Source organism: Hakea prostrata, chromosome 9 (assembly GCF_041222555.1).
Source record: "Hakea prostrata isolate BN-2017 chromosome 9, UWA_Hpros_2, whole genome shotgun sequence".
In the NCBI taxonomy this organism is placed as follows: Eukaryota; Viridiplantae; Streptophyta; class Magnoliopsida; order Proteales; family Proteaceae; genus Hakea; species Hakea prostrata.
Window position 1 is genome coordinate 55404995 of NC_142608.1, and position 15223 is coordinate 55420217.

Here is a 15223-nt window from a genome sequence, read left to right on the forward strand (position 1 = left end):
CCCCTATATATTTATTTCACTTTCAAATAATCTAATCATTTTCGTTTTTCTGTCTCAATTAACTTTTATTTTTATTGGTTGATAGAGAGTATTTTTTTTTTTTTTCGCCATAGCAAGCAGCTGTTTAAGGAAACAAAACTGGACGAGAGACATCTTGAGGTTGAAGCGGAGGTTGAGGTTTATAGCTTTAAGTATAATGGGTGGGTCACAGCAACAATCTCAAATTTGTGTCAAAACCATATTGAGGTTCAGGTTAATCGGTCTCTAGAAACAGACATACTGCATGTGGATGTATCCAGAATAAGGCCTCCACCACCGCCTTTTCCGGTGGAGATCAATGTGGGTGATTTTGTCGATGTGTATCACGATTGGTTACATGCACCAATATGGCTAAAGGGAGAGATATGTGAAGTCCTAATCAGACAAAAAGGCATATTTTATTTAACAAATTCTAGTGATGAATGGGAGGGAATCTTGAAAGAAGTATCAAAGTCAAAGATACGGGCCCGTCAAGAATATATAAATGGCAAATGGGTTCTCAACTCATCTTACAGAATATCTCTACTTGCAGTAAGTACCATTTCCATAATCTCAAATATTCTTTGCATTCCTACTATTGTTTCAATTTGAACTCTTGCTTTAAATATTCAGTTAGACATAAAAAAACTTAATTGCCGACTAATTGGAAAGCCCATATTTAGTTCACAAAGATTTAGAAGCACAAATTCAATTTTTATTTTTACTTTTTTGATGAGGAAAAGAAATGCATTACTTAAAAACATTGACATATGGGAGTCTATAGTTCAAAACATATAGACGATTGTTAGATGCTGCCAATTTAGAAAAACAACAATAATAATTTATGAAATTTTTACTAATTTGAATTCTTAAATTTTGATCTGTGCTGAGACAAATTTATTAGAAGAAGAGAAATACGTGCTTCATAACGAAGTGGTGGGTGAAGGAAATAATGTTCTCGTTCCAACTGCGAAAGGTGAGGAAACTCATCCTATTAAGAATACATGCATAAATGATGTTTACTTTATCTATTAATTATTTACACTCGCATGCATATGTTGTCTTCAAACAATTGGGATATTATCAGATGCAATTATGGATGTTGGTGCTTCATCTGCTATCAAACACAAGGTAGTTGCTTGGACTAAACGAAAGGACATTACATGGCAACATTGCACTACCTTTGAACACCCAAGAAAAAAAGGCAAGAAAAGTTTTCGGTGTAACTATTGCAACAAGAAATACCATGGTGGTGGGATTAATCGAATGAAGCAACATTTAGGTCATCAAGAAAAGGGGGATGCGGCACCTTGTCCACATGTTCCTGAAGATGTCAAAATTCAAATTCAAAATGATCTTAAAAAGGTTTCACCAGAGAAGGCTTGCACTAGAATTTCTGCTGAGGTATAAAAAGGAAAAACTAAAAATTTAAAATGAAGTCCTCTAAATAGAGTTCATTTTTATTGTATATTTGCCTTTTAATTATGCTCTTAGTATTTAATTTCATTACTTTGTTACCAAGGTTGTTTTACCTGACACGGATTGGTAGCAAAAAGGTTGATGCTATACATAGAGGAGGAGAAGATTCAATTCATGAAGTTAAGGAAGGAAATAAATGGATTGACCAAACTAGTATTGTTGGATTTTCATTGGAGGGCCAACGAAAACTTGTTGGAAAAAGTATGCTAGAAAATACGAGTTGCAGTTCCATTATTGCTTCTAACCATGAAACAAGCCATGCGGAAGACTTGAACAATGCATTCAAAACTACTCTTGGAATATTATATTCCTCAATTGATCAAGTGTCTCTTGTAGTTGTTAAGCAAAATATTGAAGTACAAGAGTACAAACAAGATCAAGGTAATGAGTTGAAGACTGCTTATGGTGATATCTTTAGAAATTTCTCCATCAAAACTAAGGAGACACAAAGATTTTTTATAGCTCAAATGTGTAAGATAATTCAACAAATTCAAGCTTCCAATTATGAAAGCATCTCTGAAGCCATGGTCAATGAATGGGATGAGATTTGCAGAGAACACAAAATGGTGGGTATTAATAATGATTGGTTGATGAGCTCCATTCAAGTGCTCAAAGATTGTTTCAGTGAGAAAAAGGAAAAGGAAAAAATTGTGAAGGAGCATATTGAGAATGAGGTTAGAAAGATAGACGTGGATGTAGCGAAGTAACAAAATTGATTCAATTTGCAAGAGATATGGTGATATATTTAAAAATTACAGTCTTTTGTGGAAGGATACACGTCGTCATTTTGAAGATCAAATGTGTAAAGTAGTTCAACAGATTCAAGCTACTACATATGATAACATATCTGAAGCCAAGATCACTGAATGGGATGAAATCTGCTCAGATCACGACAAAGTGAATATTGATAATGGATGGCTAAGAAACTCGATTAAGGAACTCAAGAATTGTTTAGAGGAGAAAAGAGTGAGGGAAACTAATGTGAAGGAAAAAATTGAAAATGAAAAAGGAAGGATTGAGTTGATCTGGAGGAAGTTGGCCAATGAAGATGGCAATGTAAGTACAGAGAAAATCTAAAATTCAATTAGCTACTTGCCTATTGCAACTTATTAATTACCTTCATTTTATAGATCATATTAAAAGAATGCCTTAAAGAGCATGAAGCCCAACACACTGCCCACAATTGCATCATGGTCGAGGTATAAATTCTAGCTTCCTCTTTTAAAATGCATTTTTTTTGGGTGATACTGTGAAGTACTTGAGCTTTATTAAATAGTTAAAATATAATTGTAATGATACAAGAGTAAGAATTTTAAACTTAGTTCTAAAATCCCAATTCCTTTTTGGCAAGTTTGGAAAACTTCAAATGAGCATCTCACTAATTTTAATAGAATGATGAAAATTTTATGTTTGAGTCACTTATTTTTCCTTTCTAGTATGTCTAGAGTTACATTTGAGTCAGATTCATTAGTTAAGTGACCTAAATACCCTCATGTAAAATTAAAAAGATACAAAATTACTAACATGCCATATTGAAAGAGTTTGTTAGAGATGCATGTGTTGGAATGCCATAAAAGCATGAAGCCCAACACTCTCCCCATTTTTTAACATGGAGCTCACCTTTTATTATGCAACACTTGGTCTTAATTAAATAGTAAAGAGGAAAATATAACGATAAATGCTATATTCACCAACTAGTGGAAGACATTTAAGTTTAAATTATGGGGTTTTCCAGTTATTTCATTTTATTGCTGATGGTGAGGGAGGAGAACCTCTTGAAATAAGAAATATGAAGTTGGTGGTGATAGCAGAGAACAATTATTTCTAGGCCAGGAAAGCTCTCCCATGGAAATGTGGGTTGAGCATGGTCCTATTATACCAATGGAGTCTAATAATATATTTCCTTTTGGGTTAATAAGTCTGATAATAATTACTTGTAGAAAAATGAAATAAGAAACATTCACGTGGTGAAACCGGAGCCATCATCATCTTCTCCCAAAATAGAATAAGCTCGCTTATTGCAAACTTTTATTTTCTTTACAGCGCATACTGGACGTGAACAGTCAAGTAAAGGCCCAAGCGTCAGGATGCCATGAGCAGGTTGAAGTTCAACAAACTCACCTCTGCAGCAGTAACAATGAGGTATAAAACAATAAATGGAAATCTACCCCCCAAATAGAGTCCATTTTCTTGAATTCTGACCTCTCCACCCAAGCTGGCTGTCCTCCCATCCTCCCCCTCATAGTTGAGCTGACATAAGCCTGCCCATGAATCATTGGGCAAGCCATGTGTGAGGGTGGGTAGATGGGAAGACAGGCTGCCTAGGTGAAGAGGATCCAGACTCCATTTTCTTTATCTTGTATATCTATTATCCAAACTTCGTAAAGTCATCGTTACTTGGTTTTGATGTCGATCAAATGTGTTATTATTTTTCTTTTAAGTAAACAAAATCTAATATCAAGTAACATTTGATTTATTGAAAGTCTTTCTAATTATATGACATAATTGTCATTCACAGTGGGAGATTTTGATAGATATAGGATCATTCCATGCAACTCGAGAAGACCTCTCTACCTTGCAAGATCGAAAATGGATTGGATCTCCAGTAAGTTCCATATATCATAATATTATTCCTTACTATTGTGTATGCTTACAACTCACTAAATTTTCAATTTTTTTGGGGTCATGCAGGTTGTCGATGTCTTCGGTCAAATGCTAATCTTCAACCAAAACAAATCATATGGATGTGGATCACGCCATTACTTTCCCACATATGTTGGGGTATGTGTTACTTTTTTTATACAATATTAAAAAACGTTGATCAGAACTAACTATGTGTGTTTATTTATTTATTTATTTTTCATTATGACGGGAAAAGATGATTAAAGGTATATGCATTAAGACGACAATAGAAGATTTGAAACCATTTTATGCATATGAAAAATTAGGCTACCACTTGATTAAATGTGACCTGGTAATTTATTGAAAAGTATTTATCTGATTTTCCTTTTTATTTTTGATTAAGTGTACCTTGGTATGGTTTTTTTTTTTTTTCTTTTTCTTGTACTATGATTAATTATGGTAAATTGTATGCAGCTTTTCATCCCCATGTGTGTAGAGTTCCATTGGTTCTTATATGTGATAGATCTAAAAAAAAGATAATTTCATCTTCTCGATTCTATACAAAGATCAAAGACTGCTTGTTGTCAACAAATTACACACAAAATAACGGTTTGCTCCTTTTTATAAGAAAGCATATTGTAGTTCTATATTCTATAGTTTTTCTCTTCTTTCTCAAATGATTAAACTTTCGAACGACTTATGACAGGAAACATGCGAAGAGTTGCTAACCATGTTGAATTATGGGAATAGTCTTTCTATTAATTGGGAAGTAAATCGGCCTCTTGTTCCATCACAACAAAACATGTAAGTTCTTTTCTAGTGTTATGTTTTAACTACATTGTTTTTCTTGTTTTGTCACATGTTAACAACCCAAAGAAATTTTGTTATAGGGATGATTGTGGTGTCTACATGTTGAAGTTCATGGAATGCTGGAATGAGGGATGGTTTGACGAAGATTACTCTGAGGTAAGCATAGTTTTACAATCTATGAGCATTTTTTTTATAATCATAAATTTAAGTTAGATAATTTATATCTTTAATCTTCAACATGTAGGAAAAGATTAGAGTATTTGAAAGCAGATCGAGAATGACTTGTTGAATTCCCAAGGAAACAAAGTTAAGAAAAATTAACAATGTACGGCGTTTTTTTGGTGTAAAATTATATGGATGTTTATTTAGACAGGGTATCAATAAATATTTTAAGGGTATTTTCTTCTCGCTATTCTATCCTCCTCAAAGATAATTCAACATTATTTTGAAAAATGTTATATGAACAGAAGTATTATGTTGGTTTTTTTAACTTCTAAGCTATTTGCATCAAATTGGTAGATGGTGATTAAGATTGCGCTATATTCTTACATGATTCTATAATTAAGAGGGCTTTCTTACATAAGAACACATGAAAAACATATAAAAAAGGGATATTGTCAGATTGTGTGGCCCTTCAAGGGAAGCATCGTAAGGGCATTTGTGGATAGACAAGTAATATGTCATATGAAGGCAATGCACACACATTAATTTTCTCAAAACATAAATATAAAATTTAATATCTTCAACATTTCTAGTGAAAGCTCCATTCTTTCTTATGGGTTCTACCAGAGTTCTCATGTACGATCAATAAATTATTTGTTCAATTGATGGATGCTGATTGAGTCTATCATAATGATTGTAAAGACTTACTGATGAATTCCAATCCTCTACAATTTGCCTCCTTGGAGCTTGGTTATACTATGGATTTGTAAAGCTGCTATTACAAATGAAGGGGGAAATTCGAGAGGGTAATTTTGTAATTGTCCCATTTATTTAGTTTGAACCATGGTTTGTTTATTAAGTTCTTAGTTCAGTCCCTTTGAACTATGCCCAATTATTATTGATTGAACCAGAGGCTTCAACTAGGTTTTGGGATTGGTTTATTCTATGTATTATTGGGTCATTTTTGGGGAAAACTTAGATTGCAAACGATGAGGGTTTCTTCCATCTCTCTCTCTTCTCTCTCTGTGGTGGTAGAATCCGGTGACTTCCACAGCTTTGTTCAATTGATTTTCATTGGATTTCAAGGTTTGATGTATAGATCTAGCTTCAATTGATGTATTGAGCAGGTATCGTAATTCCATCTGAGCATTTTCATAGTGGAATTGAGCTCGTTTCGAGATCCAGGGATGTAGGCAATCTTTGCCGAACCTCGTCAACAAATCCCATGTGTTTCCTCGTTTGTGTATTACTATCTCAATCAAGCGTTGTATCATGTCTGAGTCACAACAAGTCGGTTCAAAGATTTTTTTTGCTACAAAGCTCTTGAAAGATAAATTATGTCAGGTTGATACATTCCTCATATTTTTAATGGGTAAATTGTATGCTATGAATAAATTTCTTAGTTTCTTTATTTCTTAAAAGTCTCTTATCACATTCATTCTCTATGGCATCTACAAGAAAATGTTGCTTAGGTGCACGAGTGAATTCCTCTGACAACCAATCACATGGGACATTATTCTATTTTTTCCCCACTTTTTCCTTCCTCTTTTCACTTGTAGGCGTTGGATATAAAAAAAAGATCGCATAAAACCAAAAGCAATAGCTTCTTCAATTTTTACTTTAATTTTTGCTTGTTGGTAGATTTTTTTCTCCAATAAATTGGTTGATTTACTTTTTTTTTTTTAAAGAAATCGTAGATTATTTTTTATTGTAAAGAAATCTTAGATTTTGATGGAGAAGAAGAACAAGATAAAGGTATATTGATATTTTTAAGATCAAAATATAATTGTAACTTTTAGTTAAAAAATATTACTAAGGATATATTTGTTTTTCCTCTAATTCAATTTACTAATTTGACAAAAAAAATGACGGTTGCCATTTTAAAAGACATTTTTTGGTGTTTTGCCAATGTAATATACTTTTGGGATGCCTTTGAATTATTTTATTTTTTATTTTTTTATATTTATAGAATTTTCAGCTCTACCATCGCACAACCCATTATTTTACTTGAACTTCTAATGGCAGTTAGGGGTGTAAATGGATGACCGAAATCTGCTTCCGAATTCGCATTCCCATTCTTTGGCGGTGCTTTTAATCCGGAAATTAAACGCCCGGATGGGTGCAAACCCAAGACCTCCCATGGGAGTCTGGGCTTTTAACCGCTCTACTAACCCACCATTGACGCATTCCCATTCTTTTGGGGGTATCCGAATTTATCTGATAACTAATAGGATATGGATATGGTATACCCCTTTTTTACTGATTATTATCCGTACGATAAAATTATCTAATTAAGTTACTTATTCAGATTTATTTTTCTTATTTTTATAAATTTTACTCGTAATATGTGACTATTTTTCTAGATTTTCTAGTACAATAGCTACCAAAGTTGCTAAATTCTTAAATTTCAAACATAGCCGTTATAAATAAAATGGTAAAAATGTAAACAAGTAGTCGAAAACTTGTATTCAATCTATATTCATACCCATTTATAAGAATCTATTTAAGAGAATAACTATCCGATTATCATCCGCATCTAATTGAATCCATCCGAAAACTAATAGAATATTATCCAAATCCATCCGAATATAATAGGATGTGGATATGGTATTATCACTATCTGATTCGAATCCAGTCCGTTTACATCCCTAATGGCAGTATGCTTTAGTATAAGGAAAACAAAGAATTGCCGTTGAGTTTCAACTTAGCTATTGCTTGTTCTTCATTTCTTTTTATTTTGTTGTTATTTTCTGCATAAAATTTTTTCAGGCCTCTAAAGTTGAAATGCACTATTACAAAATTGGGATGTGTGCATTGCTCTTCTACACCCTCCACATAGGTTTATTGCAAAGGTTTCTTCATTACAACTCCATCAGTTGGCAAAGTTTATGAGACTTACGGAGAAAAAGGAGTTGGGTTACCATATACATTCAATCCATATGAAGGCTAATATTGCTTGTTCTACAAATGCATTATTGAAGAATATAATGTATGACAGAATCTTGCAGTCGATACTCCACTAGAATGAACTTAAAAAGACTTATGAATGCCTCCCAAATGAAACGCCATTATCAATTACCAGCCATGGGGGATCACAATTTTTCCAAGAAGCAATGGTGAAAGAGGGAGATTTCATGATTTTACATGATCCTAGTGTGTCAGATCTTTGTAAGTGTGGGAGGATGGGGGCATGCTAAGTGGAGACAATCTTCACACCATTTCAAGAGGGAGAGGGAAAAATATAAAACATAAACCTCCCATTTTACTTAATGATACTACTAATTTTTTCTTTAATAATTGAAAGATAATGAGCAAATTTTTGTGTGGAATCTTAAGACATAAAACATGCATTTTTAACACTTAGAGTGGAGCTACCTTGGATTTTATGTTGTTTTTGTAGATTTCAAGATGTTCTAGGACTCCAACAAATATTGGACTTTTCAGGTATGATACACATAAAGAGATCTAACTCAAATTATCAATTATGAAGAAGGCTCAGTTCTATGCATGATGGGCCAAGAGTGGATCGAGATGTTATTATGGGCCAACTCTAAGAATATCTTAAAAATAAAAGAAACCAATTTTGATTGATGGCTGAAATTAGCTCAAATTTTATTTTATTTTATTGAATATATATATATATATATATATATATATATATATATATATATATATATATATATATATGAGAGATTAAGATCTTCCAATTTTTCCATAAATTTTCTAAGATATTTTATTTTATTAGATTTACTTCCTTCAAATTTTTTTGAGCAAATTGCACGGACACTCCAAAATGGAGGCCTAAAAACACCGACACCCCACTTTATGTTTAAAAACACATAGATCCTATCTCGTTAGAATGGTTAATTGTACAATTAAAAAGACAATATACCCCCAATTAAACTACTCTCATTATGCCCTAACCTAAGTACTCACACTCATGATTAATTCTCTCCTCTCTCGGCTCTCGCCCTCCTATTTCGCCCGGCAGCATCAACCTCACCACCTCAACCTACTCTCGCACCTAACCGAAAATTACTACCCTCGATGATTTGGATGAACCATCTTGAGCTCATTAATTTACTCTTGATCAATTTTATTTCAAACCTTCAAGATGTCCTGAATCGCATATCGAGCCTTGTTCATCAACCCTAATTGTTTCCCGTGATTACGAATGCATTTTTTACAAAACCCTAGATGTTTGCGATAGAAAGAGCAACTAATCATGGATGATTCAAGTGTTTACCAGGCATATCTCTTGCAAGATGGCTTCTTCCTATCCCTAATCATTCCCGATCAATTCTTTCGCTCGCCGAGCTAAACCCAACAGTTGCAACCTCAAAAGATCTTCGATGTAACGTCTCTCGATCACCCAAGCTCCTCAATCGCTCCATCTCCGCTCCGAGAGAATCATTGGAGCGGTGAAGAAGAAGCAGAATGAAAATTTGAAAAATTAAATGAATTTCCCACATCGCGGTTGATTTTCTCCCGATCTTGCAATTGAGTTGCAACATAACCGATGAATTGATTACTCTTCCCGATTCGCGTAATTTGAAGAGACAACAACGGAATGCTTATTTCTGTGAGGAGTACCCACTAGCCAGAAATAAGACTGTAAGACTTAGAGATTTTATCAACTCAAGTGCACGGGGTTTGCTGGAAGAATGGAGACCAGTCGTGTTTTCCATCTCCGATTTTCAAGCTGAAATAAATTGATTTCAACGTTGGATGAAAAACCTCTATTCGGATGAACATATAACTAATGTAGTTTATGAAGGTTCCCATTGTTCTCCTTTTCGATATAAATCAGCACGGCTAACGCACGAAGTCCGAAAGCAAGATCGCCAAGACAATTTCTCTCCCGTGTTTTCCGGTAAGGATCTTACGGGGATTCTAACCCGGAAAGAAACACGAGCATAAATAAGGCAGCTAATCAATGGGAGAGACGGGGAGGCGGGAGGGCCGCCGGAGGGAGTGGGAGGAGATGAGAGTGGAGGATAAGGGTATTGTTGGAATTAAAAAATAAAACGGGGTTTAACGGTTCCAGAATGGACTAATGTGTCCAATGTAAACCCAACTTCGGGGTGTCTTTGTTTTTCAAAAATAAAGTGGGGTGTCAGTGCTTTTATGCCTCCATTTTGGGGTGTCTGTGCAATTTACTCAATTTTTTTTCCTCTCCCCACACACTTTCTATTTTTTTTTTTTTCCTTTTCTCCTCACACTAACTCATTCTTTTTTTAAAATGTTTTTTCCCACTCTTTCCTACCTGTTTCTTCTCCACGTTCTTATAATACCATATTTCTCTCCCCCCACGTTTTTTACTCTCTCTATATGTATAAATATTCCATTCTCAAATGATTTTTTTCACTATTATCTGTATATTTTTTTCTCCAATTCTTTTATTCATCAATTTTTTCTTTCTTCATTTAATTAGTCTATTTTATATTCTTTGATTAAATTTTACACAATTATTATTAGTATTACTTTCTCCTTCCTTATTTGTAATTCTTTCACCAACTCCTATAAATACCCACCTCCTCTTGGAGTTGGGCTACACTTTATTCTCTTTAATTTTCGTTAAATTTTCTTTAGTTTTTTGAATTTTTAGTGGATTCTAGTTTCTAGATTCAATAATTTGATTCAATTTTTTTAATGTAATGTAATAGTTATTCAAGTTGTTTATTTTTAGCAATATTTTTCTTATCCATCAATATATTTCAATTTTGTTTCAGTTTAGTTCAATCAAGTTCAGAGGTTCACTTTTCTTTGGGTCAGTCGAGATTTAGTTCTCCAACGGTTGTTAGGATCGGTTGGATTTCAAGTCAATCAAGGTTTCTATTTGTTATTCAAGATTTCAAAGATGCAAGTAGATAGTAGTACGTGGGGCAAGCAGTAGGGGAAAAAGGGATTATAGTCAGCACAAATCCAACCTTGAGTTTCCCTAGAGAACCTTCTGTAGTGTTTCAAGCAATTGGTGAAACCTCTACAATATGAAGTGATAAAGTTTGGTATTGTTAGGAAAGGGCAATTTGGGAAAGGACAGATCCATCAAGAGTTACACTAACTCTCGATAGGAAAAAGAGGCGGTAATTAAGTGTTTTATACCAATCAAAATTGGTTGATGCTTTCCTATTTTGGTTGTACTTTGTTTCCTATATATAAAGTGAAGTTATTTTGAGGAGTACTCATGAGTTCTATCCAAGTCTCAGTTATTTTGAGGAGTGCTCATGAGTTCTATCCGAGCCTCCACAACAAAGTCCCTACTTCCATCTTCTTCCTCTCTCTCATTATTCACCTTATTCTTTCTCAAACTAACATGGTATCAGAGTTGTAGGTCCTCTTATTCCTTTCGATTCTAAGAGTTACTAGCACAAATAGTAGATTCTATAGAAAGGAAAGAAATTGTACCTAGTGTGAGAGTCGTTTCCAGAAATTAAAGGGGATGCAGCACCTTACGTTGTACTTGTTGGTGGTTTTTGTTTGAAAATTGATGCAGCTCCTTACGCTACCATTATTTTGGTGTCTTTGTTAAAGATCGATGCAGACTGAGCTTTTTTTTCAAGGAGAAAGTTGTGCGATGACCTCTTCTCAAGATCGTTGCCTCAATTGATGCTAGATTTGTGCTGGAATTTTCCATTCTCAAGATACGATAAATCTCCGATTGATGAAGAAAAATTCTTTTTTCTGCGATTTGGGGATGAGGAAGAGTGACCGTCATCGTCTTCCTCACTCTCGATCTGTTTAGGGCTGAGAGAATCATGTTTTTGGGCATTTTATCAATTTTGAAACTGGTTTTGAGTTGGTTCGGTTTGCTCTATTGGTTCAAGTGGTTCAATATCTGGTGGTTCGTTTCTGTAATTAATTATGATTCTGAGATTAATTTGATTCTGGGATTATTCTGGAATTAATTCTGATTTTGGGATTAATCAGATTTTGAATTCTAAAACTAATCTGATTTGGTTTTAATTGTGTTTGGATATGGGAGAAATTCACTGAAATTATTTCTTCATCCTCTCATTGGTTAATTGAGAAGAAATTGAAGGGTGTATCAAATTTCCACCAGTGGAGGGCTATAGTTAGAATTGTTCTTACTGGACAGGGACAGATAGATCATTTGACTAAGACTGTACCTAAAGATGATGATACTTGGGCAATTGTTGATGCTCGAATACTTGGGTAGATGTTTAATTCCTTGGCTGATAATATTGTAGATTTGGTTACTCACTTACAAACTGTGAAGGAATTATGGGAGTATTTGAATGAGTTGTATTCTTGTTAGAATAATTTGGCTAGAATCTACGAATTGTCCCAAGAATTTTATCGAGTAGATAGGAAAGGTAGAGATATTACCCAATATTTTGCAGATTTTTAAAGAATGTATGAAGAACTAAACTCTCTTCTACCTATCTCCTATGATGTCAAAACTATGCAAAATTAAAGAGGGCAATTAGCTGTTGTGGGTTTCTTGGGAGGTCTTGGAAAGGAGTTTGAAGTAGTTAGAGCACAGATTCTTGGTAGTGATTATTTACCCACATTAGCTGACACATTTTTAAGAGTTCTTCATGTTGCAAGGGAGAGTACCAATAACTCTACAGAAAATTCAGCTTTGACAACAATTTCCCGAGGCACTTCTGGAGGACAGGCCCCTGGTGGACAGAATATAGGACAAACTCGAGGAAATAATACTGGAAAATATTTGGGTTCACACAACTATACTGACAGTACAAGACAAGTTAAAACTTGTCATCATTGAGGTTGTCTAGGACATATTCAACGATATTGTTGGAAGCTTCATGGGAAGCCCCCACATATGGCTAATGTAATCATCATCTCTGAATCAGCGTCTACAACTACTAAAGTTCATCCTGAGGGTAAGATTGTAAAGATGATCGAGGAAGATTATATTTGTTTCACTCAGTTTCAGGCCACTCAACCACAATCTGCAACTGCCACCCTAGTTCAAACAGGTAATGCTACCGCTTGCCTTTCAACCACATGTCGCCTATGGATCATTGATTCTGAAGCTTCTGATCATATGACCGGGGCTACAACTATATTTTCCTCTTTTGTTCCATCATCCTCTTTGGTTACACTTGTTGATGGCTCGCATATCAATGTTAAAGGAGTGGGTACAGTTCAACTCACTCCATCCATTACCCTACCCTCAGTTCTTTACGTACCTAATTTGCCTTTTAACTTATTATTTGTTCATGAATTTACTTCCACTAATAATTGTTTGGTGAAATTCTTTCCTGGATATTGTTTGTTTCCACGAAGAAGATGCTTGGTAGAGGCCGTATGTCTAGGGGGTTGTATCTATTCGAGGAGATATCCTCTACTGCTTGTTCTAGTATTTCCATCCCCCATCAAATACATTGTCGGTTGGGGAATCCCTCTTTGGAAAACCTAAAATTGGTAGATAAAAGTTTTCATTCTCTTTCTAAATTGGACTGTGAGTCTTGCCAATTTGGAAAACTTCATCGTGTGATTTTTCCCCCTCGTATAAATAACAGATCAAACCTGTACAATCCGGCCTTATCCTAACCCTGACTCGGCCCGGATTTTATACTGTTGCAGGTCCGAAGACCCGAAGTGGTGGTAGAAGAGACTTGTGGGTCCTCTTAGTTGATGATTCAATGCTTAATATAGAGCCTATGGACATTGACAATGATGCCCCTTACTTGAGCACATTGTCAGTGTTGAGTGAAAATCTGCGCATCGATGAAGATTGAATTAGTTGAAGCACTTATTGGAACCCCGTGATCAATCCGAAGGTATTTCCTGAAACTAGACTTGTTGATTGTCTTGTAGGAGAAAACCCCGCTCAATTTGACCCTGTATAGCCTCTCGAATCCACTCCTAAAGTTGCTGTCATGTCTTGGTCGACTGCTTGGTCGACTGACAGTCGACCAGCAATAATGGAATTCGAATCTTCACTAAATCACTTCCCATTTTGCCCCTACCTTTTTGGAACTCGTGAATGAGGACCTAAACTAATCATTGGCACTCCAGAGCTCGAGGTTGGACACTCTCTTGGGCTTCTCCTTGATGTTTGGGAAGATCTTTGACTCCAATCATTAGTGTTATACATTAATCTTCAACTCAATGTATGATTCCTTCTATTCTTCTTCTAATCTATTCTTTTTCTATCAATTTATGATCTTGAGACCATGATTGAAGTGTTGCAACCTTGCAAACACTTAACCATGAGTTTCCCCCTCTCAATTCCTTGATCCTCCCCCACTCATGCTATGTTATGATTCCATTGAGATTACTTGCACTTCATTACTTTGATTCTTTTCAATTTAACCTATTCTTGATTCAAAACTGATATGTAGATGCATGTTAAGCTTAGATTATTATGAAATTAAGATTCTAACTTGATTCTTAACATTCACTTGATTGATCCCATCATCCTTTACAATTTCAATCAATTCCAATTTGATTCTTGATAATTAACATATAGAACTTAAGATTTCGAATTGGGCATTTCTGATTGGACCATCAGATCATCATGAAAATTAGTGTGTAGTATCCTCTTACTGTTATAAACATGCCCTCCAAATTTTGTGTCGATCGGAGCACCGGAAGGTCAATTTCAGATCAAGTTTCCATTTCTGCCTAGTGGTTAACAAGTCTTGGTCGACTGACAGTCGACCAAGCCAATCAACCAAGAAATGTTAACACCCCTGTACTCAGTCGAATTGATTCGTTTGAACTTCAATTCGATTGTTTTCTTCTCTGATGTTACTTGTGTGTTGTCTAGGGTACCAACACTGATTTTTGGAACCATTCTTGGTGATCATTGAATTTATTTACAACTCGATTAAGGTAAGGACGGTCGTTAACTCAAGTATGTTAATCATATCAACATGCTTATATTTTGAGAACTTACTGGTTATGTTCCTATGTGTATCTCTTACCATACATGACTATTATATGTTTTCTTATCAGTAGTAGAATGTTACATATCATTTAGAATATCATGTTCAATTGTACTTTATGATTTTATATATGATCAATCATGTTATGATATGCCTTGTTATATGATGAATCATTGATTTAGTATGATATGATGAGATTGAGCTTGTGATTGACTACGTATGACTTGGGATTGGGAAGTGTCCTTCCG

General features: G+C 34.7%; 1 protein-coding gene across 2 annotated transcripts; it reads left to right on the top strand.

Moving 5' to 3' along the window:
- The first annotated feature begins 1933 nt into the window (after positions 1 to 1933).
- LOC149005615 (uncharacterized) lies at positions 1934 to 5185 on the top strand. Of its 2 annotated transcripts, XR_016175599.1 has the most exons (8): positions 1934 to 2553; positions 2628 to 2696; positions 3541 to 3639; positions 4016 to 4102; positions 4189 to 4471; positions 4594 to 4728; positions 4826 to 4923; positions 5010 to 5185. XR_016175599.1 is itself a non-coding variant. In XM_089168827.1 (5 exons), the coding sequence occupies exons 1-5, from the start codon at positions 2296 to 2298 to the stop codon at positions 4306 to 4308; spliced, it is 633 nt and encodes a 210-aa protein (XP_089024953.1). In that variant the 5' UTR covers positions 1934 to 2295; the 3' UTR covers positions 4309 to 4517. The 2 variants fall into 2 exon arrangements, 1 of the variants encoding a protein (XP_089024953.1); XM_089168827.1 differs by lacking the exons at positions 4594 to 4728; positions 4826 to 4923; positions 5010 to 5185 and having other exon boundaries at positions 4189 to 4517.
- Positions 5186 to 15223: the final 10038 nt, after the last annotated feature.

Excerpts from the sequence above, each read along its gene's own strand:
- LOC149005615 (XM_089168827.1), top strand. The coding sequence starts at position 2,296 with ATGTGTAAAGTAGTTCAACAGATTCAAGCTACTACATATGATAACATA. Across the intron at positions 2,697-3,540 it reads ACAATTGCATCATGGTCGAG|CGCATACTGGACGTGAACAG; the intron begins GTATAAATTCTA and ends TTTTCTTTACAG. Across the intron at positions 3,640-4,015 it reads TCTGCAGCAGTAACAATGAG|TGGGAGATTTTGATAGATAT; the intron begins GTATAAAACAAT and ends TGTCATTCACAG.